General features: G+C 31.1%; 1 protein-coding gene across 3 annotated transcripts in view; it reads left to right on the top strand.

Moving 5' to 3' along the window:
* PhKgamma (phosphorylase kinase gamma) overlaps positions 1–22,640 on the top strand; it is a 59,298-nt gene that overhangs the window by 21,629 nt on the left and 15,029 nt on the right. For all 3 annotated transcript variants that reach the window (XM_085810835.1, XM_085810833.1, XM_085810834.1), the window contains exons 4-10: positions 5,941–5,995; positions 6,102–6,167; positions 8,695–8,767; positions 9,443–9,533; positions 13,300–13,390; positions 13,496–13,525; positions 14,101–14,224. In XM_085810835.1, coding sequence (XP_085666961.1) covers positions 5,941–5,995; positions 6,102–6,167; positions 8,695–8,767; positions 9,443–9,533; positions 13,300–13,390; positions 13,496–13,525; positions 14,101–14,224 — 530 coding nt within the window. The remainder of the gene's footprint in view (positions 1–5,940; positions 5,996–6,101; positions 6,168–8,694; positions 8,768–9,442; positions 9,534–13,299; positions 13,391–13,495; positions 13,526–14,100; positions 14,225–22,640) is intronic.

Genomic DNA, 22,640 nt, shown 5'->3' with positions numbered 1-22,640 from the left:
TATCACTGAGATTTTTTTGCGACCCCCAGAACCCCATAATACTTACAAAAATTTTGTGGCAACCTATAAGTATTGCGCAAATCTGATACACACATGAGTGAAACTGTCAATTTTTTCACTTGTACTGTAATATACTCTTGCAGTTTTAGATCATTAACTTTAATTTCTAATTTTAAGACTAATTTTGTAATTTTTTTCTAATTTTAATGTGAAAATTTTAAATAAGTAACAGACGAAATGACAGCGTCACATGCAAAGCAAGAAAAATGAATGTTTATATTATAAAAAGAATGCATCGAAACGTTTTCATTTTTTTCTTTGTCTGTATTGTCTTATTTTTACCTATTTTCAGATACATTGTGTAAAAATATTTTGTAATTGTAAAATGATTATAATAAGTTAAAGAAATATCAAAACTGCTAAAATTTTTGCCGACCCCCTGCTGCAGGTCCCGTGACCCCACGACCCACAGTTTAAGAAACCCTGATTTAGAGCATGGAACGATATCAAATGTTTAACTTTCTTAGCAATCTTAGAGAGAAAAACCTATTATTCTTCTTGAATAAATGCACTGATATGATCAATATATTCCTGAGTATGAGAATTCGGTGGGTGATTTAAAGAAGTTGCATCAAATAAATTTGTTGTTTTGTGTTGCACTAAATATTTTTGCCTGCTTTAGTATGCACCTTTGGCTCGTGTACTCATCATCCCTATATTAGATATCTTTCCACGCTGAAATTCGGTAGGTTGCACTTCCTCATACTGTAACATTTAATTGCACTATGTTGAGCTGCTGAAAACATCTGTCATCCACCTGTTAAGATCGAACCTCCTTATTCCTGTATGTATCATTATGCCATAAATTTGTCTGCCTGAATAAGAAAGACATTGATCTTACTTTTTGATTCACATAATGTATTTTAGAGGGGTGATTTCAAGCATGTTATATTATCCCAAATGGCTCTTCAGATTCAGATCTCCTGTGCTTCCACGCAAATTTAAAACTATTTAGCAGCATATGTATCTTAATTGTTCAAAATTTATTAGTTAACATTATAGGAAAATGCATTATCTGGTCCAAAGTAAACTGAAATTTTGCCAGTATATATAATCCCACTTCGTACAGAACTAAATGAATGAAAATCATCCATCTTGTTTTAATAGCAGTGTTTGTGCATTGGATATTTCTTTTTTTTTTTTTTTTTTTTTTTTTTTTTTTTTTTTTTTTTGTTAATAAAATTTTCCCTTACCAGAGCTTGGATAGCTCTAAAATGTATTTTTTTTTTTTTTTTTTTTTTTTTTTGATACCTCAACATATAATGCCGAGTGTAATAATTCTATAAATTGTAGACAGAAAACTGTCTTTAATTTTTTCATTCTTTTCTGTTCATTATTACAGTATAAACTTGATCCGTCAACTAAAAAAGGAATTTAATGTAGGTTTATGGTTTAGGAATAAAAATGTGTATCCCTGGGAATAAAATCAAGAAGTGCATGTTTTAATGTGAATAAATGTTAAATTTGCAATTTCTTTCTTCAAAATTATTCAGGGTTCGTACGGTTCTTAAAAGTCGTTAGGTTTTTTAGAATCGATTTTTGGTACTTTAAACCTTTGACGCGCGGTGGTCGCGCCTTGAAACCACCATTTTTCGAATTTTTCTTCCTCCTCTTTTTTCCGAAATGTTTGAGTGAAAATTAATTAATTTCTTATCTTTTACCTCTAAATGACACAAAATGACTGCAGAATCATACATGTTTTAGGTATTAATACTTCAAATCGGATGCCTTTTAAAATTCGTTTTCGTTGAGACAAAATAACTTCCTTGTATTAATATAAACAACTTTAAATTTCAAAAGTTAGTCATTGCACATCATGATTTCTATCATAAACAATAAAAAATTGCAATAATTAAACTGCATATATAAAAAAAAAACCTCTATATGTATGGCATTTGTTATGTGGTTTCAGGGCCCGACCACTGCGCCACTAGAGCATTGTGTCACAATGCTCACAATCCTCTAGAGGCTCGGTGATCGAGCCTTGAAACCACTGGCGTTTGCTTGCTTTTCAAATAGGAATGTTTATTTTTACCCAGATATGGATAAGGGGCTTAAAATAATAAACCACAGAGTTATTTTATTACTAAACACTACATGCACCTGCCCAGTAAAACGGTCTTTCTTTTCCAAAGACTTTTCTCTGACCTCAACACACTTGCTCCCCAAGCAGGTATTGTGATTTTATAAATTATTTCTTGTGGTTTAAATTTAATGTAAATATACTTTGCTATAATTAAAAATAGAAATCGTGTAAAAGTTATTTTTAAATTAATATTTTCTGAATATTTTGGGACGAAATACGAATAAAATAAGTATGAATGGGAAACGAACGATTCATACAAAGCCAAAAAGACCAAGCCCCCCCCCCCATTAACATAAAAAACAGAAATTTTAAGTACCAGATGAAAAGAAACTAAATAACGCTGGACCAGTGAAATTTTGATCCAGGCAGTGTACATTTTGTAGCACAAGGAAGAAACCTCATAGAACAAGATACATATGCGAAATGCCCAATGTTAGTCTATGCATGTACCAAAAAGACAAAACATGCTTTGAACAGTATCACAAAAAAAATCTGTTTTTTGAAATTTAAAAAAAAAAAAACTGAGTTTTTTTAATCTATTTATTCAAATGTCCTTATCATGTAGGTACTTATATTTTCACTGCTATAGAAAAATTACATAAATGTTTACTTTTTAATTTTCTCTGATGATTTGTAAAATAACGTAAAAAAATTATATATAATGTATATCTTACATACATTTTTCTTAAAAATCCGTAAATTTCGTCATTTATTAGAAACACACGTGGAAAATGGTAAGGTCCCCCCCCCCATTACCTCAGTAAGTTTCAAAGTCCTAGACGTGCGGTGGTTTCACAGTGCGACCACCACCCACAAAAACAATGGGCAAGAGTAGATTTTTTTTAATTCATATATTATTTGTCTTTAGGATCATAATATTCATTTTCTAGAGTTTTTAGTTAAAAAGATTAAAAAATAATATCACGCACGTTAAAGGGTTAAAGTCCTTAATTTCGGCAAAAATTGGCAGAAAGTCCTTAATTTTAATCATCTGACATTTCTATCTGTTTTTTTACTACTTTCATTTTCAGTGTGAATTACCATTTTGGAGGAATATTTTTTTGCGAGAGAGTTGTTAAACTGGGGATTTTGGACAAGACAAGGTGTGTTTCTGACCTCCTCTTGCTCGCTGCATTAGTTCCTGCCAGCTCTGATAATTTGTAATTATTTGTCTTTGCATTATCACTGCCGATACTTGAATTTGTTATGATGATAGAGTTACTGAGCCATCTTAAATTAAAATTAAATTGTATAGTCTTTGACCACTAGTTCACATTTTTAGTTTGAATTTGACTCTTCTTGTTTAATTACATCACCATGAACTGTAATTGATTGTCTTAGCGGAAGAATATACCTTTATGTTTTAAGTTCTTTTTAAATAAGAGACTTTCTTTGAACCTTTCTCTGACTTTGTATTTACTCTTAGACATAGTGGTAATTTGCTTCATGTGTGTGTTGTGGGGGTTGCATTATTTTACTTTTACCAGATCAAGTAAACCCTCATAGATACATTGGAGAGAGGTTGATAAGATAGGAGATAAGGCATGCAGAAACTTGTGAGAACATTGTTTTGCGTATTGAGACAAATTTCTAATTGTTAGAAAAGATGCTTAAGAATAAGGAAATTGATATAAATTGATTATAAATAAAAAATAAATCGATATAAATTAGATTTATATCAATTTATTTTTTAGGCAAAATGTCTGGGAGGGCTTCAAATTAATTCAAATATTTTGTTGAGCGTTGTTGCTACAAAACATAAATGTTTTGTAGCTTTTATAGTATAATTATCCTAATATTATTTAAGAATCAATGTTATAAATTACATGTATTTTAAACTGCGAAATTTTATTAGATTGTGATTTTAATATGTCTTTTTTAACAAATATTGTTAACAAATAAATAAAATTTAATAATGGCCTTGTAAATCCATAATCAATAAGGTTATCTAACTACCTAATTTATTATCCATAACTAACTGCTTAGCCTTAAAATCATCTCTGCATATTAAAGCAAGTTATTGCCTTTCATTAATCCTTACCATGGTCACAAAATAAAACACAAAAATGTAAAACCTAATTCGCCACATCTAATGAAACTTAAAAGACTAATTAGAAACCAACTTACTTCAACTTATCACCTCTGGTGCTTCAGTGGCTTATTGGAACCTTAAAGTGGGTTACAACCCCTGTAACTCTACACAAAGTTACTACACTAATTGCACTAGACAGAGCCCAACTAACTTTCAAAACTTGCCAACTATGCCTAAATCAGGACTTTCAGGTAACAAACCTGATCAGCAGGTCTCTCTCTAGGCAAGCAGCAGAGGTGACAACAGTCAGTTTTTTGTTATGAATCGTGCTGATTATTATTTTACTTCTCATTTGAATCTGTGCCACTTGACATAAAATCTACCTACTGTTTACTAAACCTCTAGACAGAGAAAGACAAAAATGAGGCATAAAAAAATCAACATAAAGGTAACTGTTAGTAAAATGTAAATATAATGTCCCGTACCTTCTTTCAAATATGTCCAAGTATAATAAGCGTAAAATATTTAATGCTACTTTGATAAATTTCGTAAAGTTTTATTTTATTCTCAAACTTATTAATAATTAGGTTATGTTTAATAATATAATGCATCCTTCTTACAGATCTATTTTATTTTTAGGATGGTAGCTTGAGATTTTACAAAAGTGAAGTTCAGGCATAGATAATATTTTTAACTGAATTTATTTAGTTTCCATTTGCTCATAGGTTCTTAATTTTTTTCATTAATGTTCCTTAAAAGTCCATAAAAGAACTTAATTTCTGTATGCGGAAATGCGTATAAACCCTGTTATTGAATATAAAATCAGCATAAAAGCTATAAATTGAAATGAAATTGTATTTTATACAGTTAACATTTAAAAGTTTTATCATTTAAAAGTTTAACATTTAAAAGTTTTCATCGGTATTTTATTTTCAGTATGTTCAAAAAAGGTTACTTTACTTTTTATAATGTATAAAAATTATTTTGTAAGTGCTAATTAACTGCTTTTATAATGCCACTTTTACATTGTGGTAAATACTTTTATATAACAAAAGTGTTTTTTGGGGGGGAGGGTGTGTGTGTGTGGTAAAACAAGCTTGAGATTTTTTTCTGTCTTGTAACAGTGACATAATATTTATTGATGATTGATTCAAAAAAGAAAATTCATAGCAAAATAAAGGCAGAAATTGTATTTCCATTTTTTTAAAGAGAATTGTTTTGAATTATGAATATTTTGGAAAAGTGTATTTTCCTTCAAAATACTGATCTCCTGTACTCCAATGTATCTCAATTGCTCAAAATTTATTAGTTAACATTACAGGAAAATAGATTATCTGGTCCAATGTAAACTGAAATTTCCATAATATATAATCCTGCTTCATACAAAATGAAATGAATGAAAATTATTTGTCTAAAATTATTTGGAATATACAGATGACAATGTCTGTGTAGTGAATATTTCTGCCTAATTTTCTTCCCCCTTATTTTGTTGCATAAATATTGTTAAATTTATTTTTATGTGAATTGAATGCTGTAATGAATGAATGCTTATTGATGAAATTTATTATGAATTTCCTTATTATATTAAAGTACCAATAATGTGTACAAATCCTTAATTTAATGCTTTATCTGTTGATTGGGGTATATTTAGAAAAATTTTTATTCATAAATTAATCATTTTAATATAGTTTACAATAATGATAAATTTTAAAATTTTATATTTTGGCTAATTTGGGTGTTTAACTATTTTTTCCCTTCTCAGTTGAGCTTCACGATGTTTTTGAATCATCAACATTCATTTTCCTTGTCTTTGAAATGTAAGTATTAAAAAATAAATATTTAGAATGAAATTTTGACTTAATTATTATAGAAATATGCTTAGTGGTTGTGTTTTTACTTTTTCTATTTTCTTACTAATTACAGATGTAAAAATGGTGAGCTGTTTGATTATCTCACAAATGTTGTTGCCTTATCAGAAAAGAAAACAAAGTAAGCATACATGTTATTGCAGTATAGATTGCAATATAGCAAATCCATGAATTAAAGATATCAATGTAAACTTCTGTATTTTAGCATTACTTTTATTAGGATAATTGAGCATTAATCTGCTCCTATCTTGAAAGCTTGCCCAGATTGTTTTCACTCATTTGCTGAGTTCTGCAGGATCTATATTATTATGTATTCTCATGTCTAATACTCTTTGGTGGGATGTATATTATTACATTAGTGCTAGTATTTTGGAAACCATTAGAAGAAATGCATTTTTGAAGTTTGACAGTAATATATTTTAGTGTTATATCAAAAATTATACTACATTTACAATGGCTAATTAATTCGGAGCATAATGTGGTGAGTTTTATGAAATAATTTAACATTTTCATTAAAGTTATGCATACTGAATGAGAAGGAAATTATTTTTTTAGTTTCTCATAACTTCCTGTTGTAGTTTGTGAAGAAGACTTTTGTTAGAGTAAAAGCTTAATAAAGACATTTCATGGAGTGAGTCAATGATTTTAGTTCTTCATACTATAATGCTATACATTAAAATTCCAATAATTTATGACTGCTTGATCCATTAATGCCTATGCTATGTACCCAATTTTGAATGTAAAAAAAAAAAAAGTAAAATTTCAGTTTTCCAAAAATTCAACTGAATTATTTTAATGGCAGTTTATTGTGTAAATATACAAATAATTTTTTAATTAAAATGTACTAAATTTATAACATATTGAAATTGAAAAAGGGAATTTGTTTCATTGCTGAAATTATTCAACATTTTTTGCATGCGTGCTAATGTTTTTGGTACTTGCATATTATATCGTTGACTGCCGAAGTAGTGGGATTTAGCACCAATTGTGGATGATCACTTCTTTTAGAATTCTATAATTATGATTCCTAATTCGCTGCCACTGCCAAAATTTCTGCCAGTGCTCGACAGGATAATACATAAGTACCAGATTTACTTTTTGTAATTAGCATGGGATCATAAATCTGTGAACTTCATATCATGACATTATAATGCCCAAAATAATACTGTTATTTGGATATCTGGTGCTTATTATTTAGATTGAGATATTTCTTTGCTTATTTGGATATTCTAAGAGCAACAAATATATTAAAATTTATCAACTTTTATTAAATAAACATTGTTAGTGAGTAAAAACATTTTATATATACTTCTGTCCAATGGAAGTGTATTATTTAAAATGTGTAAAATACAGATTACTTAGTCCTATATCATATACACACTGCTGGCCACCCAAATTGCAACACCAAGAAAGACAAGAGATATCACAACAAAATTTATTTAGTATATAACATGTTGACCAAGTATCAAATGATTAAATTTATAGACTTCTGTGAAGTGTGGTTCCTTCCAGAATCAGTAGCCAGAGTAGCCGCCATTGTTGGAGATCACCGTTGCCACACACCTCGGCATTGATTCAAAGAGACTTTGGATGTGTTCATGGGGTACAGCAGACCAAGCAGCATCCACATGTTGCCAAAGTTGATCTGGTGTGGCAGCTTGGTATGTAATCTGGGTCAATCGTTCTGCAACCATGGACCATGTGTTTTCTATCGGCAAAAGATCCGGAGAGCGAGCTGGCGAGGGAAGCAATTCAATCTGGCGATTGACGAAGAACCCTTGGACAATCCGTTCCATGTGTGGTCGTGCATTATTCTGTTGAAATATGGCTGTGGAAACTGGCCCCAACACCTCGGAAATGTAGTTTAAAGTACCGGCAGTGCATATTAGAGGAGTGCGAAAATGATATCCAATACAGCCCTATACCATAATACCCGGTGCAGGACCAGTGTGGCGATGCATAACGCAGCTGTTCAGCATCCTCTCTCCATGGTGTCTCCAGACTCAAATCCAACCATCGTGGTGTTGCAGACAGAAGCGTGACTCATCAGTAAAGACAATGCAGAGGCACACGTGATGTGCATCTGCTCTGAAATTCTAATCATTTGCATATCTCACCTCCGCTAATGCATGTTGTAAATTTCATGTTATCTGCGTGCTTCCTTCAGCGTTTACGGTGGCCAGCAGTGTATATATTGCCAAAATCATTATGTGTTATGTTGTGATTTTTTTTTTTTTTTTTTTTTTTTTCTTTCTTTACATTTATAAACTCTCTAATGCTCCAAAAAATTCATAAAGCCTTTTTTTTTTCGCAATTTTTTTTAATTCTGTATTTTAACTCAATTTTTTTAAAACTTTCTTTAACTCAGATTTGTAGTAGCTATATTCTGTTATATTCATATCTGAAAAAAAATTCTAAAATTTATTTACTCAGGTGCACATAAATAATTTAGTTTGATGTACCTGAGTTAATTCGATTAAATTCATTAAGAGATTAAATGTAAATGTATTCTTAATGTCTTTATATTAATAAATATTACATATATTAGTATTCTAAACATGTTGATTCCAAACGAATGTATTTTATTTAGTTTTATTTTAAGTATACTGTCATTTGATAGATTTTAATTTAAATGTTAAATTCTATAGGACTGTGATGAAGCAGCTGTTTGAAGCTGTTGAGTTCATTCATTCAAAGCATGTTGTGCACAGAGATTTAAAGGTATGACATAAATCAATAATATCTGTATAATTAATTGTTACGCATTTTATTAGATACTGAGCATAAGTAAATTCTCTTATTAAGTGGCATAGTGAGGCATTGTAATTTATAGAAATTAAATGCAGAATTGATTAAAGATGATTTATCACCATTATCAGTGCACATTTGAATTCTGTAAATAAAATTTTGACGATGAATAGAATCTGTCATGGCTCGAAAAATATAACATATAATTGACTATATGAATTTCAGTTCTTCATAAAAGAAAGTTATCCTGCTATATAAATTTGTGTGTAAATAATATTTAAGAGGTTGATTATCAGTCTTTATACCATATCAGTAAGATAATCAATCAGTTACTCATGTACGATGGCTTTACGGTGTTAATTGTCTAATATTTCATGTGCATTTTATACTTATCAAACTCAGTAAAAATCTCTTAATTTTTTCATTTGTTTTACTTATTTTAAATGTTTTTAACTTGCAAGACATATACAAAAAAATTCCCCCCTTTTTTTTACTTTCATTTGCAAAGCATAATCTTTTTAATTTGTGATGTTCTACTTATTCTTCATAGATACAGGTTTTTATATAAGATTGATTTAAGTAATCATTATAATCTTTTATTAATATATATTTATAGTATGAAATAATTTGATTTTTTTTCTGTTGTAGCCTGAAAACATATTATTAGATGATACATTTAATATAAAGTTGACTGATTTTGGTTTTGCGCAAGTTATAACACCAGATGAAAAATTGTTTGGTAAGTTTTTTATTCATAAATTTTGTCATCCTTATTTTTAAACAAAAAAAGAATAATGATATAATTCATTATATTGTGTGAAATAATTGTAGGAATTAAATTAAATTGCAGGAAATTAAATTTGTAGGAAAATTAATTAATCAATTTGCATGGAATGCAGTGAAAAATTACAAAACACAATAGTAGAGATGGTTTGTTTATCAAAAGGAGCTCATTTATCAGAAGCTCTTAAAGGACTTAAAGCCAAAGGATAAGCTTCGTAATCCTAGGACTGTGGGTCTTCAAACTGTGTTCCATGGAACCCCGGGATTCCATGATTCAAAATAAAAATTCAAAAAGAAAATTAGAAAGTGCTCACACTAATTGACTGGTGTTTATTAACTAAAAAGTAAGATGTATTTAGTTATCTTTGAAAATTAATTAGAATTTTCATGTCAGCAGTCTGTAATGTGATGTGCATGCAAGAGTAGTTCTGGTTTTTCGGTTTGCTTGTTCAGTTAATGTATATGCAAAATTGTTTCTTACACAGCTATATATTGTTGCATTCTACGGGGTTCGTGGGTTTGGAGTGATTGATGACAGCACTTGATGAAGAATCAAAACGCAATTTATTTAGCCAGTATTACTTAGGACAGTTCTCAAAACCCATTTACAGTTGTTAAGAAACTAGGACAAACACATTGAAACAATCAGCAATACAGTTTCTTTTCAGTTGAAAATATCAGTAATCTCCAGAAAAATCAAGAAATATCAGTAATCTCCAGCCTTCAGGCTATAACGGTGAAAACACCTTCGCGGCAACACACTAAAGTACAGCTCCCGACTTGGTCGATCGCTCTCAGAGTTCAACACACTCAACAACATTCTGGGGTAAACCGGTAAAAATTCGTTCTAGAATGCTCTCTCTCTGTCTATGGCATATTGCCAATTTTGTCTCCAAGTGGGCAATTTCATGCCAAATATGGCAACACTGCCTTCCCTTGCCATTTTCTGGCAACCCTCACCTTGTGGGGAAGATATCTTACCATTGCTGGACATTTTGTAACAATACATTTTAATGCCATTTGGAACAATGTACATGAAAAATATTTATCAATATATATGGAAACAATAAAAACGAAATATAGGAACAGATTAAATGCAGAATATGATAACATCAGTAAAGCTAGACTTCAACTGTTTGTGTAAAAAAGTGTAAGCAAAGAAATTGAAAGCATAAATATAATACATGTGTAGGTGATACCTAAAATACGAGTTAATGCCCTTTTCCCCCCAGAAACCTTATAGTTCTAAGGTTTCTTTTTTGAATCGACAAAGTTAAAAAGACACTGCCCTAGGAGATTGTGCTTCTGATATTAGGATGGACTGAAAGGTAAGATAATTGAATTTCTAATGTTGACAGAATTTACATGCATTCCAAAAACAAAATATCTGAACACTAGTAGTTTGACTCAAGTTGTAATCCCAGTTTACATTCCAGCTACATGGTAGTTTTTGTGCCTTTCTGCATGTGCAATATCAATATGAGCTACTTTTTCCCTTATGAATGCTTCACAAAAGTATTCCATAGGCAGATAACTCTGGAGTGTTTTGCCATAATCTAAATAATCCTAACTTAATCCATTCCAAAATTCTTTTGGTGTGCATTAAGGTTTAACTTATCATCTATTTTTCAAAAATGTTTCTTGTATTATTTTACCATATTAATATTTTCTGTATAAATATATTTATGTTTGGATGTTTTTATTTGAATAGTTGTTACTTGTTAGCATGAATTAAAAATATGCATACAGATATTATACCGGATGATTTAAAAGTTGCTTTCCACGTACATTTCTAAATACCCCTTTTTTTTACAAATGAATATTTAACATCTATTCAGATATAATTATGCAATATGAATGAAATCAGACTTGGGTTGAATTTTGATCACTTTTAATTACAAATCTGGGGCATCTTCATTTATTAAAAATTTAATAGTGTATGGGTAAATTGATATAATTTTTGGATCACTCTGTACAACTTACATAAGTATTAGCACTACAAGAATAAATTACAGCAATGAGCCAAAACATTATGACCATCTCCTCATTTTTCAATGAACTTGTCTGGATGACATGCAGGGCACTCGATTAAGTGGCAATGGTATTAAACTGCTGTTGGAGAAGGTAAGGAATCATTCTTGCACTTACTTTTGCGAGTAATGGGAAAGGCTGCTGATCTAGAAAATTTGATAGAAGACAGATTGTAATAGCATGAAGACTCAGAATGCGTATCTCCGAAAATGCAGGGTTTGTAGATTGTTCACAATCTGCCATTGTTAGTATTTATGCAAAATAGATAAATGACGGTAACACCAGCAGTAGATGCCAAGGTGTTGGACATCGGAGACTGTCCTTCTTGGTACAGCAAAATTGGCACCAGACGGCTCAGCTGACAGTCCAATACAGTGCAGGTTCAAGTGCAAGTGTTTCAGAACATATAGTTCAGCAGACATTGTTGGATATGGGACTGTGCAGCAGAAATCTCACTCATGTTTTCCTGTTGACCAAAGCATTGTCAACTATGCTTACAGTGGGCACGGGAACATTGAGACTGGACAATGGATAAGTGGAAGATACTTTCCTGGTCAGAGGAATCACAATTTCTCATTCGTCACATTGATGATCATATTAGGATACACTGACCTCCAGGTGAACAGTTCCCCTTCCCCCGTGGTGGCGATATTGTGTTTTGGGGACGTTCTTATGGGCAGACCTAGGCCCCTCAAATGTGGTAGAACAGATCATGAAATCTGCGAACTAACTATCTGAACATAATTGCAGATTAGTTGCACCCTTACATCCAAGTGTAAATGGAATCTTCCAGCAGGATAATGCCCCATGTCACTAGGCTCAAACTGCGCTGGAGTGGTTCGAGAAGAAAGATAAATTTCATTTAATGTCCTGGCCACCTAACTCACTGGATCTAAGCCTAATAGAGCACATTTAGAATGTCATGGAGTGGCAGCTCAGACATCAAGCATCACCATATCAGAATATCACAACTTAGCATGACCGTTGCTTAGACATTTGGTACAACCTGTCTCTATTTATCTACCAAGAACTTCTGGCATCTATGCCAGGGTGAGTTGTGGCTATTTTGCAGGCAAAAGCTTGTGCAGTGCATTATTGAATAGGTAGTCACAACGCTTTATTTAGCTCTTCAGAATATTTTTAATTAACTAAATAAGTTAATGTTTATATTGTAAAAATGACCTAATAATTTCAAAACGTAGTATTTTAAATTCTTTGAATCGTGCTTTTGCACAGGATGCTTTCTTGAGGTCTCTCTCAATTTTATGTTTATGATCTTTAAATATCTGTCCCAATTTTCTTAGCGATTTAGAAATTGTTCAGACAACAGTAACATAAAATGTTATGCAAATCGTGATCATAATTGTTCTCTGGGAGCATTCTACGATTGATTTTGCAAGAGCCACTACTCAGGAAATGGGTTAATGGAGAAAACGCTTCACTTTCTTAGTACTAAATATTTTTTTTTTCTAATCCAGTTTTTTGAATTAATAGTTGATTTATTAATTTTAAAAAGCACTTTCTTAGAATGAAGAGAAACCTTTATTCAGAAGTCATATTTTTAAAGTCAGAAATAAGTTAAATAGCATATTTTTGTTATTTCTTGCTTTAAATATTTTAATGTTACATGTGTAAAGGAAAGTAGTTTTAAAGAACTCAAAAATGTAGCTGATGTTACATTACTATTTAAGAACTATGTGGCACACCTGGCTACTTAGCTCCTGAATTGCTAAAGTCTTCTATGTATGAAAATGCTGATGGCTATGGAAAAGAAATTGATATGTAAGTTAATATATTTTCTTTATTTAAATTGACTTTGCTGGCTGACTTTTTTATATTGCACTGTATGCTTTCTTTTTTGTACCTAACACTTCTGTATCATTGTAGATGGGCATGTGGTGTTATAATGTATACACTGTAAGTACTTTTTAATTCTGTTTTATATTTTTGGATTACTGTGTAATAGAAACCATTTTTATGTTTAATATTAACATTAGAAGAAAACTATATAAATAAAATATATTTAAAACAATATTAAGCTGTTATATAATGTTTTTATCTCTCAGTCTTTACTGGTACCTCTAAAAAAGTTTCTTGAGGGATAAAAAGGGCAGTGAACTGTCCCTTCCTTCCCTTAGAAATGAGAACTTTTAAAAAATTTGAGATATTAGAGAGTGTTAAATGAATTTCAGTCTGTGAATTTGAGTGGCATTTCAGTAAATTGTAGCAGAGATTTTTTTTTCCTTATATTTGTGTAACATGACTGTTTGTGAAAGCATTTTCATAAATACATATAATATGCTTATTGGTAAATTTTAAATCTGTAACTACAAAATATATTCAATGAGTCCTAAATGTAAAAATTATCGTACTTATACATATTTTTATTTTAGTTAGATTCTGTTGTTTTTTTAATTACTTAATATGTGTTTTTATTTTTGTATTTGAAATATTAATATATTTTTCTTTAAAAAAGAAATATTGTTTTCTAGCCTTGTAGGATTTCCACCATTCTGGCACCGTAAGCAAATGATTATGCTAAGAAATATAATGGATGGCAAATATGAATTCTGTAGCCCAGAGTGGGATGATATCACTGAATTACCCAAAGATTTGGTATGAAATAGTTATGCAACTATTCTGTTTAAATTTGTTAAAATGGTGTATTTGTTTACATTAAAAGAAAATATGGCGTTTTGTAAACCAATCTATAGGATGTTGGAAAAGATGACTGTAGACTATTACCTTAAATATTAATTTTAAATATGTACTTCTAGTTGCAAAATATCTCAAAATAAAGTTGATAACTTAATAGAAAACATTTGTAGTGCTGTGAGTTGAGAGTTTATGTTTTAAGAACAGAAGTACAAAGCATTCTGTATCATTATATGCAAAATTTGTAGAGGTACAAGTAATAAACAATTTCATGGTTAAAAATTTAATAATACAGTCAAAAGTCGTTAATTCAGACACCCATAATCCTGAATGATCTAAAATCCGGACCTCAAAACTAAAAACTTTCTGCACATGCGGCGCGTTGACACATGTGCATAGGCGTTTATGCGTGCGCGTAAGACCTTTACGACTGCGCATATGCGTGTGCGCAAGCGAAGAATACTTTTTGCGTGCGCGTTTTATGTATAACGGACGGTATAAGCTAAAATTATGTAATTATCTATTTCAGTTAATGTTGATGATTGCGTTGTTCCTTAATCTTCGAATTGGATCCTGCTTATTATTTTTTGCAGTCTGTAAGAGCAATTTTATAAAAGTAAACTTGAACTTTTGATTATGTCAAATAGAATTTCCGAAGCTGGAGCTCCCAAAGGATCTACAAAATGAAAGTATGGTTCGATGTCCATCAAATAAAAAGTGGAATTGCTGCAAAAAATGGACAAAGATATGAAGAAGGTGACAGAGAGGTTAGTGAAAACGAAAAAATTTCGATTGACAAGTTAGTCGGTATTCTCGGCACAGCAATTACGGGACTTGAACAGCAGAACTTTGTAACTCAACAAGAAATTATGTCTGTTTAATAGAATTAAAGAGAAAGTATTATCACATAAAACGAAGCAACTTAAACAACTTACATTGAAAGAAATGTTTAATAAAGTAAACAAATAAATATTAAGCTTTTTTTTTTTTTTTGTAAATTTTGATACCCTTTAGATCATAATTGTTCTTTATTTCATAAATTACGGTTTCATATTTTTCATTTTAGATTTTCTGCATGCCATCTTACGAGATTTAAACTGATGATCTAAAATCCGGAAAAATCGATAACCCGGAATCGTCGAAGTCCCGACGAGTCCGGATTAACGACTTTTGACTGTATATGCAATTTTACTCAATGCAGAAATAAATAGACTGAGGTACATATCTACCAATATCTTAATATTTAAAAAAATAAATAAATAAGATGAGCAACTTTGCTTTGTTGTTGCACCCTTAGTTTGGTCAAAAAGTCTTCAGTAGATGATAGACTTTGCAAGTGATTAGTAAATTAATTCTTGAATATCTTCATAAATTTTCGAAGCAAAGATGGGAGAACTTTATATTAAGCTTATTAAAACATAATAGTTTACTCATTGGCATTTTTTTTATCAGAAACAGGTTTACAGAGCTCTTTTAATTAAAGCACTGAAGCTAATTTGTTTAGATTCCACATAATAAGGTTTGGATACCTTATTTTACAGAACAATTTTAAAATTGACAATTATAGAAATAAAAGCTCTGGCTAATTTTTTTAATATCCAGTACAAGAAGGTTTAAAAAGCTCATTTTATTGATTCACTAAATTTTTAAAATATAAAATAAGCATATTAATTACTCTTATTTTTAAAATAAGTAGAGAAAAAATATTTATTTTCCATCTGAAATATTTTAACTACTTAATTTTATATAGGGCTATAGTTTCGTGAAACACAAAAAAAATTCATAGCAAACTATGTAACAGATATATCAGGTTTTATTGCATTGAAAAACATCAAATAATATTCCACATGCAATACGCAATGCTATGTATTTTCTGCACAATATGGCAATACTCTTACAGTGTCCTGACCTCTTGCTATTGATGCATTTGACATATCATTAATATAGCTTGACATTTGGAACATGGTCATTCACTGGCTCCAGCCATCGATTAATGCATCTAACCTTCCTGTCAATGACACTGAATCTGGAAGCACAACATTATACATTTGAATACATCTGTGCCAGACAATATTTCCACATGCATGTGCAAAGCCGCCCTATACCATAATAATTTGTTATAGTCCTGGCTTGCTCTTGCTGTAACACATATGTGACTGATTCTCGGTATTTTTATGTTACCTCCTTATTTCCTCCATGTTGTTGACTAGTTTAATCATGGCCCGGTGCTTTTCTTCTAGGTGTGTCGTGCTGATTAAAAGAGGCTTAAAATTTATTGATATATGCATAATAATTTTAAATGTGATGCAGAAATTCTGTTATACAGTACAAAGTCCGAGATCCGGACTTGTCGGGACTTCTGCAATTCCGGATTTGGGATTTTTCTAGTATTAAAACATCAGTTTAAATCTAGAAAGATGGCATGTAGAAATTATAATATTAAAAATATGAAATCGCGATATATGAAATAAAAAAGCATTTATGATCTAAAGGGTATCAAACTTTACAAAAAAAAGCTTAATATTTATTTGTTTACTTTATTAAACATTTCTTTCAATGTAAGTTGTTTTGTCTTTTCTGCTAATACGTTTTCTTTAGTTCTGTAGACAGACATAGTTTTAGTTACATTGTTGAAGTCCTGTAATTGCTGTGTCAAGAATTCTGACTAACTTCTTAACTTGTCATTTGAAATTTTTTCGTTTTCAGTAACCTCTCTGTCATTTTTTCACTATCAGTAGTGGTATTTTTACTTCCTTGTACGAAGTGAAAAGGAAGTATTGTAATCCCGAAAAGTTTCAGGCAGCATATTTCAAAAAAAATATCCATTTTGACAGCTATTGAATGCAATTTAATGATGTTTTTGCGTGATACCTGTACGTAAAGACAGAATAAAATACTCTTTTCCTTCAAAAAAATTATAAAACTGCTGTAAAATTAATTCTGAAGAGAATTTTTTGTGGCATCTGTACGTATCTCGCATAACTCAAAAACGAGTAGCCTCAGAACGATGAAATTTTGTATATAGGACTGCTATAACATGTAGATGTGCACCTCATATTTTGGTTGCAATCGGCCACACCAAACGTATATATATATCCACTCTGTTACCCGGCTCAGTGATCTCCGTTTCTTTACCCTTATATGTTTGTAAATTGTACATTTTTTGCTTTAAAAATGATTATATTATGTTGATTTTATCTTCCGTTTAAGGTTTTTATGCCTTTAGTAAATCTGTGTGCAATTTTTTTAGAATTATCAGCAATTTTAAAGTTGTCTAAGTCCCGCTAAGCCTTTTTTTTTTATGGCGGCCATTGATGTTTACATTTGAAACAGGAGACTAGTGGATTTGTTGCCAATCTAGAGAAACTTAGCTTCGCAACAACAAAGATAACTCATTCATTTATTATTACCAATTAAATCATGCTTAATTCTTTCTGAAATTTTTTCAAGGAAATAAGTGTTTGAGATTTACTTCGTAATTTTTAATATAGATATTTTGAGTTTTTATGTATATATAGATATTTTGCCTTCTCGCGAAGTGAGAACTGAATTAATTAAATGAGAAATACTCAATTGTCTGTGAAAAACTTTTTTTTTTTTTTTTTTTTTTTTTTTTTTTTTTTTTTTGTTTGCTTAATTTCTTTTATACATCATTCTATCTTTATTATAGTATTTGAATAGAACATGTGGCAATGATTAGATAATTCTATTCTTTAAATGATATAAATTTTGTGCATTATGAGTTATAATGTGAACAAAATATATAAGTTAACTCTTATATAATTATTGGATTATATAACAGTTAACTTAGTTTCGTTATATAATTATAAGTTAACTGTTATATAATTATTAATACTGTTAAGTGAATCTAGCACCGGAGTGTCGCTATGGTAAACAAATACTAGAGTGAATTTTAAAGAATGCATTTATTCTATTGTAGTTTATGCGCTGTTGGCGAAGTAGATTTAATTCAATCCAATAAGTTTAAATGAAATGCAAGAAAAAATGCGTATAATTTAATATTCCGTACAAGGAAGTCTTGTGGTGTACACATCAGATTTTTTGGATCTAGAACCATACTACAGATTTCGCCATCCATTAATTGACTGATGATTGAGGAGCATTGTGATCACAATCAAAAACTTCTTTTATATCATCTTCATTTATCATTCGCCACATTTCTTTACAAAATCTGTTAATTGGAAAATTTCACCTTTGGTTTGCGATATCTGAAAACCTTCAGATTCGTGGCTATCATCTTCATCATCCTCACCATGAAATATAGCAGCTGGGTATAAATTATACCAAGCATTTTCCAGATACTTGATTTCAGCATCAGATATCTGGAGACACATCTTCCCACGGTCTTGCAATGCTCCACACAGATTTTATCCTAAAATATTTCAAAAATTCTTGAATAGTCTTGCCATTATTCAAGAAATTTAATATGGATTTTAAACATACCACTATCTTTCATTAAAACTTTAAACAAAGTGTGAGCCGAACAGTTGTCTACAATCAGGACAGTTTTTGCGTCTTCAGGTAAACCAACCTGAATTCAAATGTTGCAGAGCCTCGGGTATAAAATGGTTTTCAAACCAGTAATTCATAAACGCTTGTGTCATCCATGCTGTTTTATTTGCACGATATATAATGGGGGAAATTGTTACTCCTTTAAATGCTCGAGATCATACTATTTTTTCCAATTGCAAAAAGTTTGCACTTGTGCGTTCCAGCAGCATTTGCACATACTAAAATTGTTAGTCTCACTTTGGAATCTTTGACACCAGTTGGAGCCTTTTCTGTAGAGGTTTCCAAGGTTTTCTGTGGTACATATTGCCAGAAAAGACCAGTTTCATCAACGTTGTAAATTTTTTCTGGAGATAATTTTTCATTCGCAATGAGTACAATGAATTCATCAGCAAATAGTTCAGACTATTTTTTCCAATTGCAAAAAGTTTGCACTTGTGCGTTCCAGCAGCATTTGCACATACTAAAATTGTTAGTCTCACTTTGGAATCTTTGACACCAGTTGGAGCCTTTTCTGTAGAGGTTTCCAAGGTTTTCTGTGGTACATATTGCCAGAAAAGACCAGTTTCATCAACGTTGTAAATTTTTTCTGGAGATAATTTTTCATTCGCAATGAGTACAATGAATTCATCTGCAAATAGTTCAGCAGCTTCAGTATCAGCTGAAGCTTTTTCACCTGAAATTTTTAATTGCCTTATACCATGGCAATTTTTAAATCTGGTTAACCAACCTGTCGAATATGTGCACTCAGTTTTTAAGTTAATTTCTTCATGAAATATTTTGGTTTGAGCCTTTAGCATTGGACTATCAATGGCACGCCTTCACTTTGACGCTGTCATATCCATTCAATCATCACTTTCCCATGATTAAATTTTTAGCATAATGAACAATTTTTCTGCTATTAATTGCATGTTGTGTGTTGGAATCCGCAAATAATTCAAAAAGGTTTTTTTCTTATCTCATATACGGTTGTTTTTCCAGACTCAGTGCATAATTTTGAGACAGATATGTAATCTTTTTTTTTTTTTTTCCAGGAATTCCATTTTTTGTTTAATAGACACCGGAACATGCCTTCAGTCTGTAGATCCTATTGCAGCTTCAGAATTAGAAACTCTTTTTGACATAATCGAAAGTTCAAGCTTTTTTCCTGAAATTGCTGTAATATAACAGTTTGCAAAAAATAATAAGCTGGATCAAAACAGAGGATTAAAGAACAGCACAATCTGTTATATAAACAGAAATTCCCTAGAATCAGTAAAGTATAATTTAGCCTCACTTAATAACGTCCGCTATACATTATTGGCTATGTAACGTGAGATTGGCAACGAAAAACAAGTTATTCTGCTAAATTTCGTCTTGCTTCTATCTCGCACTGAGACAATTAAGCCTGAATTGTATTAGTTTAGTTATTTGTTATACCTACATCTTTTTCTTGCACGTGCTTAAGACTAATCTGAGTCTTTAAAAAATAAACTCCTACATAAAGCTAATTGAGGTCCAGCGCTAGATACCTCCTGATGCAGTCTCTGCGGGTCCTAAATTCTGCTACAAAATGCCTCCCTAAGTTCTAAATTTTTGTCACCCCTAAATTTTGGATCCCAGTACTTTCCCTAAATTATAAAAATTTTGTCATTCCTTAATTTTGCCACTTGGTTCTTCTGTAAATTCCAAAAAGGTTTTCTTCTCTAAATTCTGCCCCCCAGTGCGTCCATACGAGCTCTGACCCCAGTTCTGGGTTTATGTGAATAACATATCAGTTATTCTTAATTGAAACTTCACTAAATGTAATCTTTTGCCCTGTGACTTTCATTAACAAAATCTATTTTTACATATGAAAAGAAATTTTTCCTCATCAACATTTCTTAGCGCATTTAACTTAAATCTGTAATCATCGCCAAGCATAATGTCAGCATAAAAGGTTGCCACACTTTTTGTTATTCAATTACTAATATAAAAGAAAAAATTTAGACATTGCTGCATAAGTCATTACTCAAATTGTCATGTGCTGATAACCATGCGGTGATGAAAATAAAATATAATAATGATTCACCAGTTTATCCTCAGGGATATAAAATGCAGATATGTATAAAATCAGTGATGTTCTTATGTAGAATGTTTTGGTTTGAGATGTATGCCAAGCAGATGCACAGCTATGGAGCCAAATTATTGATGATTGAAATAGCAAGGTATTTTATGTAGTGCCTGAGTGAAATTAAGAATCGAGACTCTCCATGTGTTTTAATATCGGAGGAAAAAATCAAATGCGCATGTATAAAGCATACAAAAAAAAAGTTTGCTTGTGGCTTTGAGGTTCGGATTTTAGATAATTCCGGATACTGTACGTCCAGATCTTGTATTTGGTACTGTATTTATGTATCCATTGCTTTAAATATGAATTCAGCTCTTTATCAGAATTAAATTTACATTATAGGATGCCCATATTTTATTTATTTTTTAAAGTTTTAAGTTTTTGTCCAATTGCAGCTTTAATTGAAACTTAAACATTTCATTGTCACTCATGAAAGATATTGATGAAAACCCAAGATTTTGGACAGTGAAAAGAATATTATATAATACAGTGAATTCATTTGTTACAGATTCTGCGTTAATTTTTTACTAATTAATGTGTTTTATGATTATACAGTAAAGAGTACTGCAATTTCTAATAGCTAATTTATTTCTCACATTACTCAGTGGCATTTCTCATATTACACATGCACTCTGTTGCAGCAATTGTCGAAGGTTCTCATGTACTACTAGTAGTTCATTTGTCTTTGCAAAGCCACAGGACAATTCCTGAAGGTGGTGTCATTTACGGAAGTGTATTTCTTTTAGGTATCCAGGTCTGTATTTAGAATACATTGTGTTTGATGTGTGACTTAAAAGAGGTGCAGTAACTTGACTTCAAAAATCGTTGTATTCTGTGAAAAAGGGCACCCCTTTTTTTTTTCCCACCCCCCCCCCACCAAAGTAACAGTGGCTGGTGACTCATTTCAGGACCTGTGAAAAAACTGATAATAATAATCCCAATTGAATAGCAATTATGCTCATTATTACATTGTACCATTGGACAGAACTCCCTCCTTCCTCCATTTTCATAGGAATCTGCAAGTGCTTCTCAGTTACATTCCTCCATACTGTTGGATCAGACATTCTGCAGATAGAAAATGCAGTCCATCCTGTTTTTCAGATTCTGTACTGTGCAGTTTCTTCATTTGGGGGTTTTTGAAAAACAGCACCTACATAACACTGTTACACACACTCATCCAGAAATTTCATGATAGTGCATGTTCTGTAGACTTTGCAATTGATGGTCATGTGCATCTGTGAGGGAGAAATAAATTAATTAATTTTTGTGTTTCCATCTGAATTTTTTGCACATTCCCTCACTGAAAAATATTTACGAGGCAATGCACTCGCCAAAAAATTCTGGAGCAACTCATGACATCATCAAAATATATTTATGTGGCAACCCAGGTATAAATGTGTTTGCAGACCTCTAAATTTAATGCCCATTTTTCTGATTAGTGCATTTCTCAAAATAAATTATAATGGGATTGTGGATTTTGCTGGCTGATGAAAAAACAAAATTGTAGTTTTTCAAAAGTAGGGCATTTTGCACAACAGTAGAAAATTCAGAAATTCACATTTCATGAAGTTGTACTTCTTAAGTGATTGAATTTTATAGAAATTGCAGTTTCAGAATGTGGGATGCTGAGTTTGTGAAATTCTCTGTTTTTTTTAAGCAGAAACAGATTGTTGTGTACATGAGCAGAACAACAGGAAGCATAGTGTCAGGTTTGTTCACAGTGCCAAATTTGTGAAATTTTCTGATTTTTTAAAAATG

The sequence above is a fragment of the Stegodyphus dumicola genome, chromosome 2 (genome assembly GCF_044657685.1).
Source record: "Stegodyphus dumicola isolate Sdum_Otavi_A_Nest chromosome 2, ASM4465768v1".
NCBI lineage: Eukaryota > Metazoa > Arthropoda > Arachnida > Araneae > Eresidae > Stegodyphus > Stegodyphus dumicola.
The sequence above is the reverse complement of the archived record's forward strand: the minus strand, read 5'-3'. Positions and strand labels throughout refer to the sequence as shown.